Here is a 15,126-nt window from a genome sequence, read left to right on the forward strand (position 1 = left end):
AGTGATGAGTATTCAAAGGATACCGGAGACAACCTGAGACAACCTGAGACAACCTGCATCACCTGTATCAATCTTCTTTTATGTACTTTGTTTTCTTTCGTTTTACCAGCCCCGCCTAAATACCGTCCCGAGGGGAATGTCATACTGTGCTTTACATGTCGCACATCTGACTTCTTGTAAACGAAGATACTTACTTGAAATCAAAACAAACAGATGACAACAAACAACATATCTCATTGACTTGTCTGAACCTGAACCAGACATGACAAGCTTTGCACACAGTTCTTGCATGGCCAGCATACTCACAGGACATGTCACCCATTGAGCATGTTTGGGATGCTCTGGATCAGCATATACGACAGCTTGTTCCAGTTCCTGCCAATATCCAGCAACTTGGCACATTAAAGAGGAGTGGACCAACAATCCACAGGCCACAATCAACAACCTGATCAACACTATGCAAAGGTAAATCAGGTAAATTCCCAACTTAAGTTAAAATGGCTTCTACAAGATGTGTTGCACTGCGTGAGGCAAATGGTGGTCACACCAGATACTGACTGGTTTTCTGGACCCCCCAATACAGTAAAACTACACATTTTAGAGTGGCCTTTTATTGTGGCAAGCCTGAGGCACACCTGTGTAATAATCAAGCTGTCTAATCAGCATCATGATATGCCACACCTGTGAGGTGGATGGATTATCTCAGCAAAGGAGAAGTGCTCACTAACACAGATTTAGACACATTATTGAACAATATTTGAGAGACAGAGGCCTTTTGTGTTCATAAAAAAACGTCTGAGATCTTTGAGTTCAGCTCATGAAAAATGGGAGCAAAATCAACAGTGTTGTGTTTATAATTTTGTTCAGTGTACATACTGTACATAAATACTTCTTAACTATTTTCTGGTTTCGTAAGGCGTGGCAGGTGCAACAGCCAAAAATAGACATGTCATGAGAAAGGTTTGGTGAACGTCACACCAAGGTTCACGTCTATTGTATTTTCTCAGCCAGCATATAACCTGTTATTCATCAGCTATTCCAAGATGGTTTTTCTTTCACTCTCTTGATAATCACATGATTTATTGTAAATTATCAGTGTAGTGTGGACCAGTGACTCTTCGATATGTGATGACACTTTTTTCTTTTGTTGACACATGAACAATAGTTTGGTTTCTCCCTTTCAATGGCTTTGGTATAAGTATATGACCCAGTTAACAGGAACAATCTTCTGCCTCATGTATGAACTGTAAGTGTTGTAAAGATGGTTGAATTAGGCAGATATAAAGGGAATTGCAATAATCTACATGGGAGAAAATGAAAGTGTGAATGAATATGTCAAGGTCGGAAAGAGAAAGGTGTTTGGCATATGCAGTTGGCCGCACTGCAAAAACGCAAATCTTACAGAGTGTGTTTTTGTCTAATTACCAGTGAAAATATTAGTCATGAATAATAAGAAGTTGTTTAAGCCATGCTGACCTGACAAGTCCAAATATGAATCTTCAATAAATAACAAGCCAAAAAAAAGGCTTCATTAATTACTGTCTTGACAAATTCCTTGAAAAAGTTGTCTGTATCAAGAATATTTACCTTGCTGCATTTCTATTCATTACAGCCAATGAAATCTGTTTTTTTTGGCCTATGATAACTTGAAATAAGATGTGTATCTAAATGTGTCAGGACAATGTGACTTACTTACCTATTTTGACATTTCTTGACCAGAAATTAGGCAAAGTCTTTAATAAGATTTGAGTTCTTTGCAGTGCAAAATCAGCCTTTATGACTAAGTTTGAGCTTTGACTTACATTGCTGTTAGCTTAATGATGAGTGGTTGTAACTTGCAGCTGTGTGCTACAAAAAGATGAGTCTCATTTGCAGTGTGTTAAGATATTGTACCACCTGCTGGACAAATGTTGCAACTGTGTCTCTTTACTGAGATAATTTGAATCTGGATATGATAGCACTGAATGTATATTATATTAAGATAATATGCATTAGTAGTGCAGTTCATTACCAGAATCAGTTGCTCTGAATATTTTTATTTTTTAATATTATTATTATTGTCATTGTATATTAAATATTATTGTGCTGCTGTAGTTATTTCTTGTTTTAATTATTACAATTGTCATTATTTTTAATTATCCATCTCAATTAGAATGTGTCACTGATCAGTATAATAGTTTATTCATAGTATAATTAGTATAATAATAACTATATATAGTAATAGTTATAACAGTATCCTGTGTGTGTGTGTGTGTGTGTGTGTGTGTGTGTGTGTGTGTGTGTGTGTGTGTGTGTGTGTGTGTGTGTGTGTGTGTGTGTGTGTGTGTGTGTGTGTGTGTGTGTGCTATAGCTGTTGTTGGTCAGTAAAATAATTTAAGTACAATAATAGTTCAAGAATTCCTCAGCTTCCACTTAAACTTATTGAAAATCCTGATATTTCCCTCAGAGGTGGTGCCCTACATTCTTTGTCACATGATGGGTTTAATGTCTGGTGAGTCTCTTTGGCTCACTTTGAACATCTCAATGATTTTTTTTATAGCCTAAAACCAAAACCTACAGAGTTGTTTATTAAACAAATCTTTTCCCAAATCAAAAATACACAACTCATGTTTATTGGAACAGAAATCATATTTTATTTGTTTGCAACACACTGTGATTTTTGCTCCTCGTGACCACCACCAATGAATTCTGCACATTTTAAAATGACTTTTAGAAGAAGTTATACTTTATTATTCCCTGGTGGGACAGCCATTAACCACAAACCTAAGGTTGGAATGAATTGAGAGCAATATTAAAAATGTCCTCCCTGTTTGCAGAGGATATCAGAAAATAAAGTTTTTACCACATTGTCAACAGGAAGAGGTGAAATCATAAACTTTATAAGAGAGCAGGATTCTTTCCCACAGGTTGATTTGGTATGACGTGTGTGATCTGGGCGTCGCTCTTGTTATCCAGAATTAATAGCCATCATTGGTAGGGATGTAACGATACACTCAACTCACGATTCGGTTCGAATCCCAATTTTTGGTTCATGACATGATTCACTCACGATTCTCTAATTCTCTATCAAGAAAACTGGATTGAACCAAAAATTTAAATAACTTTTATTTTATTTCAATTCTCAGATATGGACAGTTGCAATATATATGTATTTATCTCTTATATTTCTTTGTAAACAAAGTTTTTCATTTTTAAGGTGTGTTTTAACTCAAATAAAACCACTGCACACTTTGTTTCAGTACCTTGCAAAAAAACTAAAAATGACAGTACAGAAATACCTTATTGGAAAATTTCAGAACAATTATAGAGAAATGGAAAGTGAACAATTCCCAAATTAAAGTATTAAATATTAAAACAAATATAGTAAATCTCTTTGAATTAGGGATGTAAATTTCAAGTGTTTTCCGTGATTGATCTTTGGAAATGTTAACGATCAATTATCGTTTAATCATTTAAAAAAGGTTTTCCATGTAAAAAATAATGCAAAATGCGTTTTTTCCCCTAAATCAAATTTTCCTTCATGACACAATGTATATAACTGATGGTATTAAACAGCTATGGATCATATTGAGGTGTTCAAAATGTTAAACACGCAGGCTTATAAATAACCTCAGTGGACACATGGTCATAGAGTGAAGACAACAACATGTGGATTTACTGCAACAGGACTGAACAGACTCATATTTTGGACTCGAAGTGTCCAGTTTTCTCATTCTTATGGAAGAAAAATATTTCAGATTTAATTTAAGATTTTAATCCACCCTTATTTGTATCATTTTTTACCATCTTCAATATATCTTTACATCCCTAATCATTGGGGGTTTTGACCAATCAGAATCAAGCACACCAATCCAAAACCTTTTGACAATACAAGACAGGAGACAGAATATTTCTCATAAGCTTTTATTAATATTTAAGGTTGCTTTTTTTTAGGATGTTCATTTTTTTTTACACAGAAATTAGCCACACATGTAAATTTGATTGTATTCTCTTTACCTTTTTTATTTTGTATTTTTTTTTAATTGTTATTAATTATATTATTCTCCCTTATTAGCTCTAATGCTAGAAAAGTTACACAAGAACTATCACACGGTTAACTAACTTGTGAGCACATTGGGACGGTAAAACTAACACTTCACAGAGGTAAAACAATAAAAAAATTAAATTCCAAAAAACAATGAAGGGAAAGAGAAAAATATGGATAAAGTCAAAATAAAGAGACAAACAGAAGACAAATTGGACAAGCATTTACAATCACACAGCCTTGCTTAACTCTCCATGAAGTAGTACCTCTCCTTTTTCCTTATTTGGCAATTTTTATTTTCTAGGCTCCACCCATTATTCCTTATTTGGTAGATGTCGCCATGATCTGTTGTTGGAGTTAAAATGAAGTCTGGTTTATAGCCACATATTTACATTCCTCACTTCAACTCTCCGGGAAAAATGGCAGTATCTTGGTTTTTACATCCCATTTTGTACAGATCACTGTTGTCATCATTAACACTTCCAGAGTACCAGTTTATTCAAAGCTCCAATCTGAGCCTCTCCACCCACAGAGTTTGGGAGAGGAGCACTAGACGGCATATGAAACAAACAGGCAACCCTCAAACTAAAAAAAAAACATGATACTGCTTATCAAAGAATTAAAAAAAAAAGAAGTCAGAAACAGGTGGCACGCTTACAAACACACATGCACTCTGAGGATATCACTTTGGGTCCAAATAAGGGTCCTTTTATTAAAAGAACGGTCATTCAAATGGCTACGTGATGTAGGGCAGTGGTAAGCTTTGTGGTTTTCTGCTTTTTAAAATGTTGGATAAGAAATTAAGATTCAGTGAGACACTTTGAAAAAATGCAAAATTGTGCAATTTCGGGTCACAAAACGACTAACGGCAAGATTTAAATAGAAAACACCCCATATCATATTTTCACCAAGGCTCTGAAATTTGGCAGTAAGAATATTCATTGGCTGCAACTCCAATTTGGTTTGTTTCAAGCTGCAAATATTAGCTTTAGCCTCTCATGGCTGTATCAAGAGGTGCAGCCCTGTAACATTTGTAGACCCTATCCTCTGAATGCTTCGGCAGTGAAGGGGCTGGTACATTGTCATGAATAAGTCACAGGGGGTTTCATTGGTCTCATGACTGATCAGGAAGTTAACTTTTCAATGGGACCCTGGACCTTTTTGCTGCATTAATAATTGTGCTTACAGGATACAAACGCCTCCATACGCCTCAAATTCACCATCCTCAGACACACACATCGCACATACTCAACACTCTCATCGACCCTGGTGCTTGAATTAAAGCCACTTGTTGCTAGAGAGGAGCGAGCATTCATTTTACCTCACTCAAGTATGCTAGCTGGGTTTTTGTTAGGAGGTATCTGCGCGCTGGCGAGGCTGAGAGTTTACAACCCAGATGATAAACACAGTGATCTCTTTTGGCCACGCCTATAACGCTGAAATGTAATATCCATGCTAGCATGCTACTTCGGTGATGTAATGCTCCCTGTGTAGTAGTACGCCTACGTGGATATCAGGTTACGCAGTGCGAGAATGTCGGCAATATTGGAAGCACTATTTTCAGACTGTGACTACTGCTAACCATAGGGTGCTAGCAAACACCCTCAGTCTCACATAGGCTTTCCTTCAGTCCTCCCACGTTAGCTAAACACTTAAAGCTAACAAAGCAGCACACACACACACACCCACATCCAGAATAAAAAAAGAAAGTATCCAGTCGATATTCACATGGGCTGATACAGGCATGCAGTTTTTCCAAACAGTCCAAACATAAACAAACAAACAAACAACTTCCTGCCCGATTCCTCTTACAAATGGGGAAAACGAAAACGGTCACTTGTAGACGGGGGGGCGAATGGAAGACATAAACAACCTGGCAACATCAAGGAGGAAGTAGTCACTATAATGGCTCTCATTGGCTGTTGCCACACAACAGGTCAACCAACCAGTCGCTTCAGCCCCTTTGCGGAGGCAGGTTACAGTTAAGAAAATAAAATCCGATTAAAAGAAAAGCAAAAATTACACAGTAAAAACTAGCTTAAAAAGTAGTAGACACACATTGTTATATCCGCTATAGTATGTTTTTTTTTTATCTATGTCATTGCTTAATAAAGAGAAAAGTGTTACTGTTTTTTTTTCTATTACATTATCATCATCATCATTAGCTTCAATATCAGCATCAAGAACATTATCATCAGCATCAAGAACATTATCATCTTTAGGATTATTACTATCGGTTAACGCAAGGTGTGTGGTCTTCTATAGGCCTCCGTATCTAAATTAAAGGGCGCTATTGGCTGACTGAGGATCCATAAGAGGGAGGGAGACAAGGGTGGTTGCCATTCTTTCCCCACATCCCCCTTTTTAATTAATCTCTTCAAGCTCATACTTCGTTTCTTTGTTATGGAACAGCCCAATCCACTTTAACAGCCGGAAGGGGGGATGTGAGGAAAAGGAGTGGGCTTGTATGTGGTGCAAAATATTTCTCTGAAATACTTCACTTTCTCTTTCTCCCTCCCTCTTCTCGTCTGTTTTCCTATTCTGCTCTTAAGGGGAATGATGGGAGTTGTTTAGTGACAAATAAGTAACCCATTCGTCTTGTTCCTGCATTACTCTCATGCTTCATCTTTCCCTTCCTTCCGCCTTCCGCCCTCTTCTCTATCTCACTCGTACTCGCTCTCTCTCTTTCTCTTTATTATGTTGTTTTTTTGCTTCAGCAGGACACCTCCATTGTTTGGGAGGGGCTAGGCGGCATCTGGCCGCCCTGTGAGCCCTGGGACAGGGTGCGGGAGCGAGAGCGGGAGCCATCCATGGAGTAGGAGGAGGAGAGGGAGGTAGTGCGGGAGCGAGACAGGCGGGTCATGCAAGATGAAGCCACTGTAAGGAGAAAGAAATAGAAGATCAGATAAATTAAGACAAAATCTAAACGAAAGGGCCGATGTTTACTGTATTTGGCCCGCAACTTAAAATCTTTGTGTTCTCAAATCTTTCAAATTCCTCCGTCTGTAGCTCAGCTACATCTAAACAAGCTTTAAAAGTTGCTTTAAAAATTTTTTTTTTTTTTTAATTCACCTGCAAGTTGAAAAGGTGGAAATTTTGTTTCGGACCCAAAAAATTGTAAAAAAAAAAAAGGAAATTTTGATTCTGGCGCTAAAAAAGTGAAAATTTGGATTCTGCCGCAAAAAGTTGAAAAAAGTGAAAATTTTGATTTTTACGCTAAAAAAGTTGAAAAAAGTGAAAATTTGGATTCTGACAATAAAAAGTGAAATTTTGGATTCTGACGCTAAAAAAGCGAAAATTTTGATTGTGACGCAAAAAGTTGAAAAAAATGAAAATTTTGATTCTGACAATAAAAAGTGAAAATTTTGATTCTGACAATAAAAAGTGAAAATTTTGATTCTGACGCTAAAAAAGTACAAATTTTGATTCTGACGCAAAAAGTTGAAAAAAATGAAAATTTTGATTCTGACAATAAAGAGTGAAAATTTTGATTCTGACGCGAAAAAGTTAAAAAAAGTGAAAATTTGGATTCTGACGCAAAAAGTTGAAAAAAGTGAAAATTTTGATTCTGACGCTAAAAAAGTGAAAATTTTGATTCTGACGCATAAAGTTGAAAAAAATGAAAATTTTGATTCTGACAATAAAAAGTGAAAATTTTGATTCTGACGCGAAAAGTTGAAAAAAGTGAAAATTTGGATTTTGACGGGAAAAAGATAAAATTTAGATTTCACATGAAAAAGGTTAAAAAGGTGAACATTTTGATTCTCAAGCAAGAAAATAATGAACAAGTGAAAATTTTGATTTTGACACAAAAAATCTTATGTAATTTATCCACAAAATAGTTTTCTGATGAGTCAACTTACTGTAGCCCATTCCCTGGATGAAGTACTTGAAAGCCTCGGTCAGTTTTGCCGGCTGCAAAAACAAAGAAAACAAATAGTTAAATTATATTCATACCTCATATACATACTAAGTAGTAATGCGACATGGCGCCCCCATGTGGCAGCCATGAGGAGGGTTTTAATTTGAAAGAATTATATTATTTTGACATGTGTTGTAGCACAAGTTCCTGTCTTGAAGGCCTTCTTTTTTTGAAGACATTCATGGAGGTAGTATCATAAAAAAATCATGCAATATCAACATCAGTGTTATAAGTATCAAACTGTTGGTTTGTTGTTACCTGGGTCAGCTGAGGGAGACCACCAGCATCAGCCATCTGTGAAGGAGGGATAGAAGAAGAGTGTTAAAAGAGTGAAACAACACAGACATACTGAAAACAGACTGGGCAGAGTGAAAGAAGAAAGACGAAAGGGTCAGTCACCTTTAGGAATGAGGTTGTTGTTGGGTCCATTTTGCTGTTGCACTCCACCTAGTGGTCACAGAAAGAAAAACAGTAAACCTCAGCTGGAACAACAACTGGGTTTCCCTTCAACATATCAAACCTTTCTCCAACATTTCAGATGACGAAAGAGACACCAAAACTTACAGCAGCATCCTCATACGGAGCCTGATCTCCCACCACCAACATCACGGGACACCTGAGGGTGACAGAGGATTAGATGAGAAGGTTAGTGCTGAGATTCTTACAAGAGAATAAGTCAAAGGTGAACGTTTAGAGGGTATTTACTTGAAGGTGCTGTTGCGCTCGATGTTCAGGTCTCTGCGACTGAAGTGAAAGAAAAGAGAATTGTGTTGTTGGTTGATTGATGTAGTGTGTGTGTGTGTGTGTGTTTATTCAGTGATATCAGGAGGTGTGTTTACCTGTTGTAAGTCTTCCAAAGGAGCTCTATGTTGATCAGGTTAGAGGCTTTGGAGATGCGGTCTCTGTGAGACTGCACTAGATCTGTGTTTGATGACAGCTCCTCCTACAAGACAACACTTATTTAGCCTTTTTCCCGCATGTGTACCCAAAACCACTCATCAAAGAGGAAGGCTTTAAAGTAAATAACCAATTTCTTCTTCTTTCATATTTTGAAGTGTTTTCCTACCTGACTGAAAAGATGGGAGAGGATCTGCTCTGTAAGGGAGGAAGTCACGGAGCTGAGCTGGAGAGAGAGAGAGAGAGAGAACAAAGAGAGAGACGAATCAATAGGAACATTCATCATTTAGTTAAGTGTAATATGATAGGCAGAGACACAGTCAATAGACCATGAACAGTGATATAATCTCATATCTACAACATAATTAAAATTGATGTAGAACTCACTTCAGGACTAAGTAGATTATAACACAACATGCGGTCTTGACTGTGGAAGCATGAGAGGAGGGAAGTAAAAGAAAAGGTACCTTCTGAGCGGCCCAGTCTATCCATCCTCGGGCGTTAGTGTCAATGTTGACCAGAACCAGACCCTCCACTGAATCTGGGTTTGCAAGCTGGGTAGATCAAGAGACAAGAGGAAGTGTTTTTAGACTGTTTCTGTGGTCCAGATGATGGACAGAAATGTACATGTTGAATAAAGTGAAGAAAGATAAGAATGGATAGCAGTAGAGATAATGGAATGCCTTGTTGACATACATAATACAATACGTTGCAAAACGAGTCAATACCATAAGATATGAATCGAAATGGTTACCATGTTGTACTTGTTTTCCCAGAAAGAAGATGACGTCAAAAGATGAGACTCACCGCAAACTTGGAGAGGATGTACGCTCCAGCTCCCACACCGACTCCGATTACAGTACGGAAGCTGTAAGGAGGACAAAACAAGTCAGTGACATCACATAAAAATGTATTCAAGCGCATGTCATCGATGTCGGGTGGAAACCTCATATCTCCATTATTTATTTATTTATTTTTTGCATTAACCATCGCCATTGTATGGCAACATTTCCCCACATTTGATCACATTTAGAGCAATATTTGTGATCTTTGTCACTTTATTTTTGTCATGTCAAATAAATTTAAATTAAAATCACTGTTAAATCTATAAATTTAAATATATAAATATAACTATAAATGTTAAATCTAAATGTTGATTGTTAAAGCTAAATGTTGACTGTTAAATCTAAATGTTAAATGTTGAATCTAAATGTTGGTTGTTAAATCTAAATGTTAAATGTTCAATCTAAATGTTAAATCTAAAGGTTAAATGTTAAATCTAAATGTTAAATGTTCACTCTAAATGTTAAATGTTCAATTTAAATGTTAAATCTAAAGGTTAAATGTTAAATCTAAATGTTAAATGTTCAATCTAAATGTTAAATCTAAATGTTAAATGTTAAATCTAAATGTTGGCGTTAAATCTAAATGTTGACGGTTAAAACTAAATGTTGACTGATAAATCTAAATCTTAAATTTTCAATGTAAATGTTAAATGTTCAATGTAAATGTCAAATCTAAATGCTAAATGTTAAATCTAAATGTTGACGGTTAAATCTAAATGTTAAATCTAAATGTTAAATGTTAAATCTAAATGTTAAATCTAAATGTTAAATGCTAAATCTAAATGTTGACGGTTAAAACTAAATGTTGACTGATAAATCTAAATCTTAAATTTTCAATGTAAATGTCAAATCTAAATGCTAAATGTTAAATCTAAATGTTGACGGTTAAATCTAAATGTTAAATCTAAATGTTAAATGTTAAATCTAAATGTTAAATCTAAATGTTAAATCTGAATGTTAAAGGTTGCTCTGCGATCCTAAATATTTAGCTAATATGCAAATTCACACTGCCACCCAGTTGAAGTACTAAAATAAGACCTTCATAAAGCTATACAGATATCCCAACCATGGTCCGTCATTCAATTACATTTAACATTTAACATTTAGATTTAACATTTTTATAAATACCATACCCATTCCATTGACACATGAAAAGCATGTAAAAAAAAAGCTTGTGGTTGGATCTCATGCAGTGTTTAATTATGTGACAAACTTCTTTTTGAACTTCCTGGGAAGTAGTAGTTTCAGAGATCCCAGGTTTCTGCCTGACAGTGACGATGTGTGAAAGAGGCTTATGACAAGAAGAGCCTGAAGATATCATTCCTGTTAACTCACTTGAAAAACTGCAGGACAGCAGGAATCATCTCTGCTACAGTGTCCATGGAGGGGTACTGGTAACTGCAACAGAAAACACACATTGTTAAAAACCCATACATGCATGTTAACAACCCAAATTTGGAAATGCTTAAGGTACTTTCTTTCCACCAAACCTCTCTGTAATTTACAAGTCTTACTTATTATTCCATCTTAAGAGCGTACAGTGGCGGGCCGTTTTACCCACAGGGATTTAAAAGTGAGATAAAACATAAGCTTTGATTCCTAGAATCACCACCAGGGGCTCAGGGTCACAGTCAAGATGCCGTGACAATACATGAGACTAAAATCCTCCTGAGCCTCGCACGCAGTCACGAAAAGGAAGCAGAGTGATAGAGAAGTGTCAGGGGGAGAAATAATAAGTGTGCAAAGAGGGAGAGAAGGGACGGATTTGCGTTAAATCTGCGACAAGAGAGTATTAGAGAGCGCAGAGGAGGGAGATGTGAGAGATGGGACTGTTGAGTATTTTTTGGAAGAGATTAGGTTTAAGCCTTCCACAGAGGATTGTCTCCATTTCTGAGAAGTTTACTTAGAAAAAGAAAAGGTTACAGCAGGACAATGAGGGAATACCAGCTTGTAAATACAATCAAGCAGAGTGGATGTCGTACCCTACAGGGTAGGCGGCGGCCCCCTCCTCCTGCCCCGGAGCATCCACGTGGATCAGGGTGAAGTTCTTCACGATCTCCTGCATCTCCTCGAACTTAAACAGAGGAGAGAAGCAGCTCTTACCTGGTAGAGAGAGGAGGAAGAGAGGAATCAGATACAGGAGGTGAAGAAACAGTCAGGGGAAAAGGGGCTGAGAGGGAAAGTTACTCACTGTTCAGACCCACGTCATGGAAGGTGAGGATGGCAGGCCTGCGGGTGGTCCGTGTGCCGTGCAGGGTCACGTGCAGGACACCTTGAGGGGTCTCGATAGTGTGCTCCTGGAGACAGCAAGAACAAAACCCACAGATGTCAAACAAGTATTTTTGAATAGAGGTTTCATATATAATCTTATCAAGTGACGCCTGGACCATGAAGCTGGAGAGGCTCTTGAATATGAAACCCTGTCCTTGATCTATTGTGTGACAAATTTCAGGACTCATTAGATGTCTTATGCAAATTTTGGGGGCTTCTGTGGTGTCCAGCGCTTGGTCAGATAACTTATACAGAACTTCTGAGCCAAGATTTTCCTTTCCACACACTTGTTATTGTTACAATCTAACTAGCACCTTGATACCAAGGGACAAAACTGGAGTTGAGATGTCTACAACCTGAGTCTTGCTGAACTTAGAGGCAGATTTTTCTAGATTTTTAATGAATGTGTTGCATCTGGTAAGGCTACTTTTATTTTGAAGGTCATTTTGTCATTGCGGTAACAAGTATGTGTAGGAACTAGTGTTGTGATCATTATTTGGACCTTTTCAGTCAATAAATCTGAAACTAAAATCAATCAGCCTTTATTTATACTGGAGAGATCATTGAGGGGCAACCCTCATTTACAATGATATCGAGTCATTTACAGTGACATTTAAAAAACAGACACAAAAAAGCAACAATGCATCAAGAGTATCAAAGTCGGGGTGCTGGTGGCCTAGCGGTCTAGGCGCCCCACATACAGAGGCTATAGTCCTCATCGCAAGGGTCGCAGGGGTCGCCGGTTCGATTCCCAACTGATCGACCATTTCCTGCATGTCCTCCCCCACTCTCTACTCCCCATACTTCCTGTCTCTCTTCAGCTGTCCTATGTAATAAAGGCAAAAAGCCCCACAAATATAGAACTTTAAAGAGTATCATATAGGATACTTTTTTATTATTATTATTTGGATATAAAAACAATTAAAAGATACAATAAAATAATAAAAGGAGGTGTTGGGGATTGACTATAAAAGCACTAAAATAAGAAGGGCCGATGATACAAATGATACAATAATATACACAGGTTAACCTAGCTAAAACAGTTGCAGAGCGGGGTTGAAAGGTTAAGATTCTGAATTGTCCAAAAGTTAAAAGTGCATTTAATTCAAGACACTGCTGCAACTTGTTCCTGGAGTCAGGTGCAGAGCAGTTTTTCCCAGTTCTGACCAAACTTGAGGAACATGCAAAAGTAGCTGGTTTGAGATGCAAGTCTGATAAAAACAGTCTGGGTATTTAAGAAGTTCAGTGAGGTATAAAAGATGGCGGTCTTACCTGTCCTTGGTCCAGGAGTATCCTGGCGGCCAGTTCGACATCCTGTGAGGAAGAAGAAGAAGAGTTCTTTAGAGGGCTACCAACAAGGCCTGCAACTGTTAATGACTTTCACTATTAATAATTGTAAACTGTTATTTTCGCAATCATTTGGTCTACTAAAGATGTGAAAGTGTGCAAATCATATCTGTTTCACCAAGAATTCAAAACCCAGAGATAATTCTGACAAAAGAAGGACAAATGGAAACATCTCGTGTTCATAAACCAGATGGTTGTATGTTAGATTTCTTGTAAAATGTACTCATATCTGGGGCGCTGGTGGCCTAGCGGTCTAAGCACGCGCCCCATATACAGAGGCTATAGTCCTTATCACAGCTGTTGCAGGTTCGACTCCCGTCCTGACACCATTTGTTGCATGTCTTCCCCCACTCTCTACTCCCCACATTTCCTGTCTCTCTCAAGCTTTCCTATCCAATGAAGGCAAAAATTACAAAGAAAACTTGACTCATATCTGTTTCTTTAAATGTAGAGGATTGAGTCTTCCCATCTGTTTTAAAGGACTAAATTACAAATCCAATCTGAAGTGAAACCTGAGGATGAAAGTTGATCATTTTTCGTCTGTTTCCTGTGTGAACTTTAAGCATATGCACTTATGTTTCTGTTCTTTCATTTCATGTTAATGTTATATCTGCCTTGTTTCTGAATTCAAACCCACTCAGGCATGTTGTGGAGCTTCCCACCCCTGACACAGCAGCAGTGACGCTCTTCAGAGGAGCAGGTGTTTGTGGGCTTCAGAGGATTACAGGGAGGAAGTATATCAGTGGGAGTTTTTTTTTTTAATGGTGACTTCATTTTCAACCTTTGATCCATTTACCCTGCTAATGAATTACTAATATGGCACGCTCTCAGGAAATTAGCAAAGTGGGAAGTTGATGGAGGGGGCCGTGTTCAAAGTTTGTGGACGTATTACAAAAGGTCCAAATCTACATGAGTCATAGTGGTGCCAATATTACCAGTCAGAGTAATTTGTACTTTGTCTCGGTAGAAAGTTATTAAGCTTTTCCATGGACCTTCATTTCTCTCCAGAAATCAAACCAGTCATTAGTTAAAGATTTCTTCCTTACACTGACATTTAGACATTCGATCCCTCACATACACCCTCCCTAAGTACTCCCAAAAAACAAACATATACTCTCCTAGATACCCAGGGACCATTTGGCGTGAACTCTCCTAAATACATACTGATGATTACACATATACTCTCCAAAAAATAACCAATAATCACCTCCTAAAGACCAAATGACCACTTTACACTCTCTCCTTAACATCCACTCTTAACTTGGCAAATACTCCTCTGACTACTCACTCACAGCTTGGCGTAAACAGTCCTTTAGTGGTGTACTCGGGCTGTTTGACAAGCAGGGGCAAATACAAAAAAATGCACCTCTTTTCAAACCCCTGGTACTCACAGTTTAGGGTTAATTTAAATGTATTGAAGCAGAGGTAACAACAGGGATCCCCCTAGAACATTTTTTATTATTTTGGAGGCTTTTTTTTGCCTTTATTGGATAGGATAGCTGAAGAGAGACAGGAAATATGGGGAGTGGAGAGTGGGGGAAGACATGCAGGAAATGGTCGACCGGTCGGGAATCGAGCCGGCGACCCCTGCGACGAGGACTGTAGCCTCTGTATGTGGGGGGCTTAGACCGCTAGGCCACCAGCGCCCCAACTCCCTAGAACATTTTGAGCATTTCCCTGCATCAGGGTGAATATTTTTGTGACCAATTGAGGTAGAAATTCAGTTTTGTAAAAGGAAAACACAAAAAGATTGTATATCATTGATTATATAACATGATTAACATTACATAATTAACTTCAAGGGCATCCAGAGGGCACTT

General features: G+C 37.7%; 1 protein-coding gene across 1 annotated transcript in view; it reads right to left on the reverse strand.

Annotated features, from left to right (window-relative positions):
* Positions 1-3,887: 3,887 nt before the first annotated feature.
* ndrg2 (NDRG family member 2) overlaps positions 3,888-15,126 on the reverse strand; it is a 56,560-nt gene continuing 45,321 nt past the window's right edge. Inside the window, exons 3-16 of the mRNA XM_034677208.1 lie at positions 13,232-13,273; positions 11,880-11,985; positions 11,671-11,791; positions 11,024-11,086; positions 9,651-9,711; positions 9,311-9,397; positions 9,013-9,069; positions 8,786-8,889; positions 8,652-8,690; positions 8,511-8,562; positions 8,346-8,393; positions 8,205-8,240; positions 7,888-7,939; positions 3,888-6,901 (exon numbers count right to left, since the gene is read on the reverse strand). Of these exons, the coding sequence (XP_034533099.1) occupies positions 6,738-6,901; positions 7,888-7,939; positions 8,205-8,240; positions 8,346-8,393; positions 8,511-8,562; positions 8,652-8,690; positions 8,786-8,889; positions 9,013-9,069; positions 9,311-9,397; positions 9,651-9,711; positions 11,024-11,086; positions 11,671-11,791; positions 11,880-11,985; positions 13,232-13,273 (1,032 nt within the window). The 3' untranslated portion in view covers positions 3,888-6,737. The remainder of the gene's footprint in view (positions 6,902-7,887; positions 7,940-8,204; positions 8,241-8,345; positions 8,394-8,510; positions 8,563-8,651; positions 8,691-8,785; positions 8,890-9,012; positions 9,070-9,310; positions 9,398-9,650; positions 9,712-11,023; positions 11,087-11,670; positions 11,792-11,879; positions 11,986-13,231; positions 13,274-15,126) is intronic.

Source organism: Notolabrus celidotus, chromosome 23 (assembly GCF_009762535.1).
Source record: "Notolabrus celidotus isolate fNotCel1 chromosome 23, fNotCel1.pri, whole genome shotgun sequence".
Classification (NCBI taxonomy): Eukaryota; Metazoa; Chordata; class Actinopteri; order Labriformes; family Labridae; genus Notolabrus; species Notolabrus celidotus.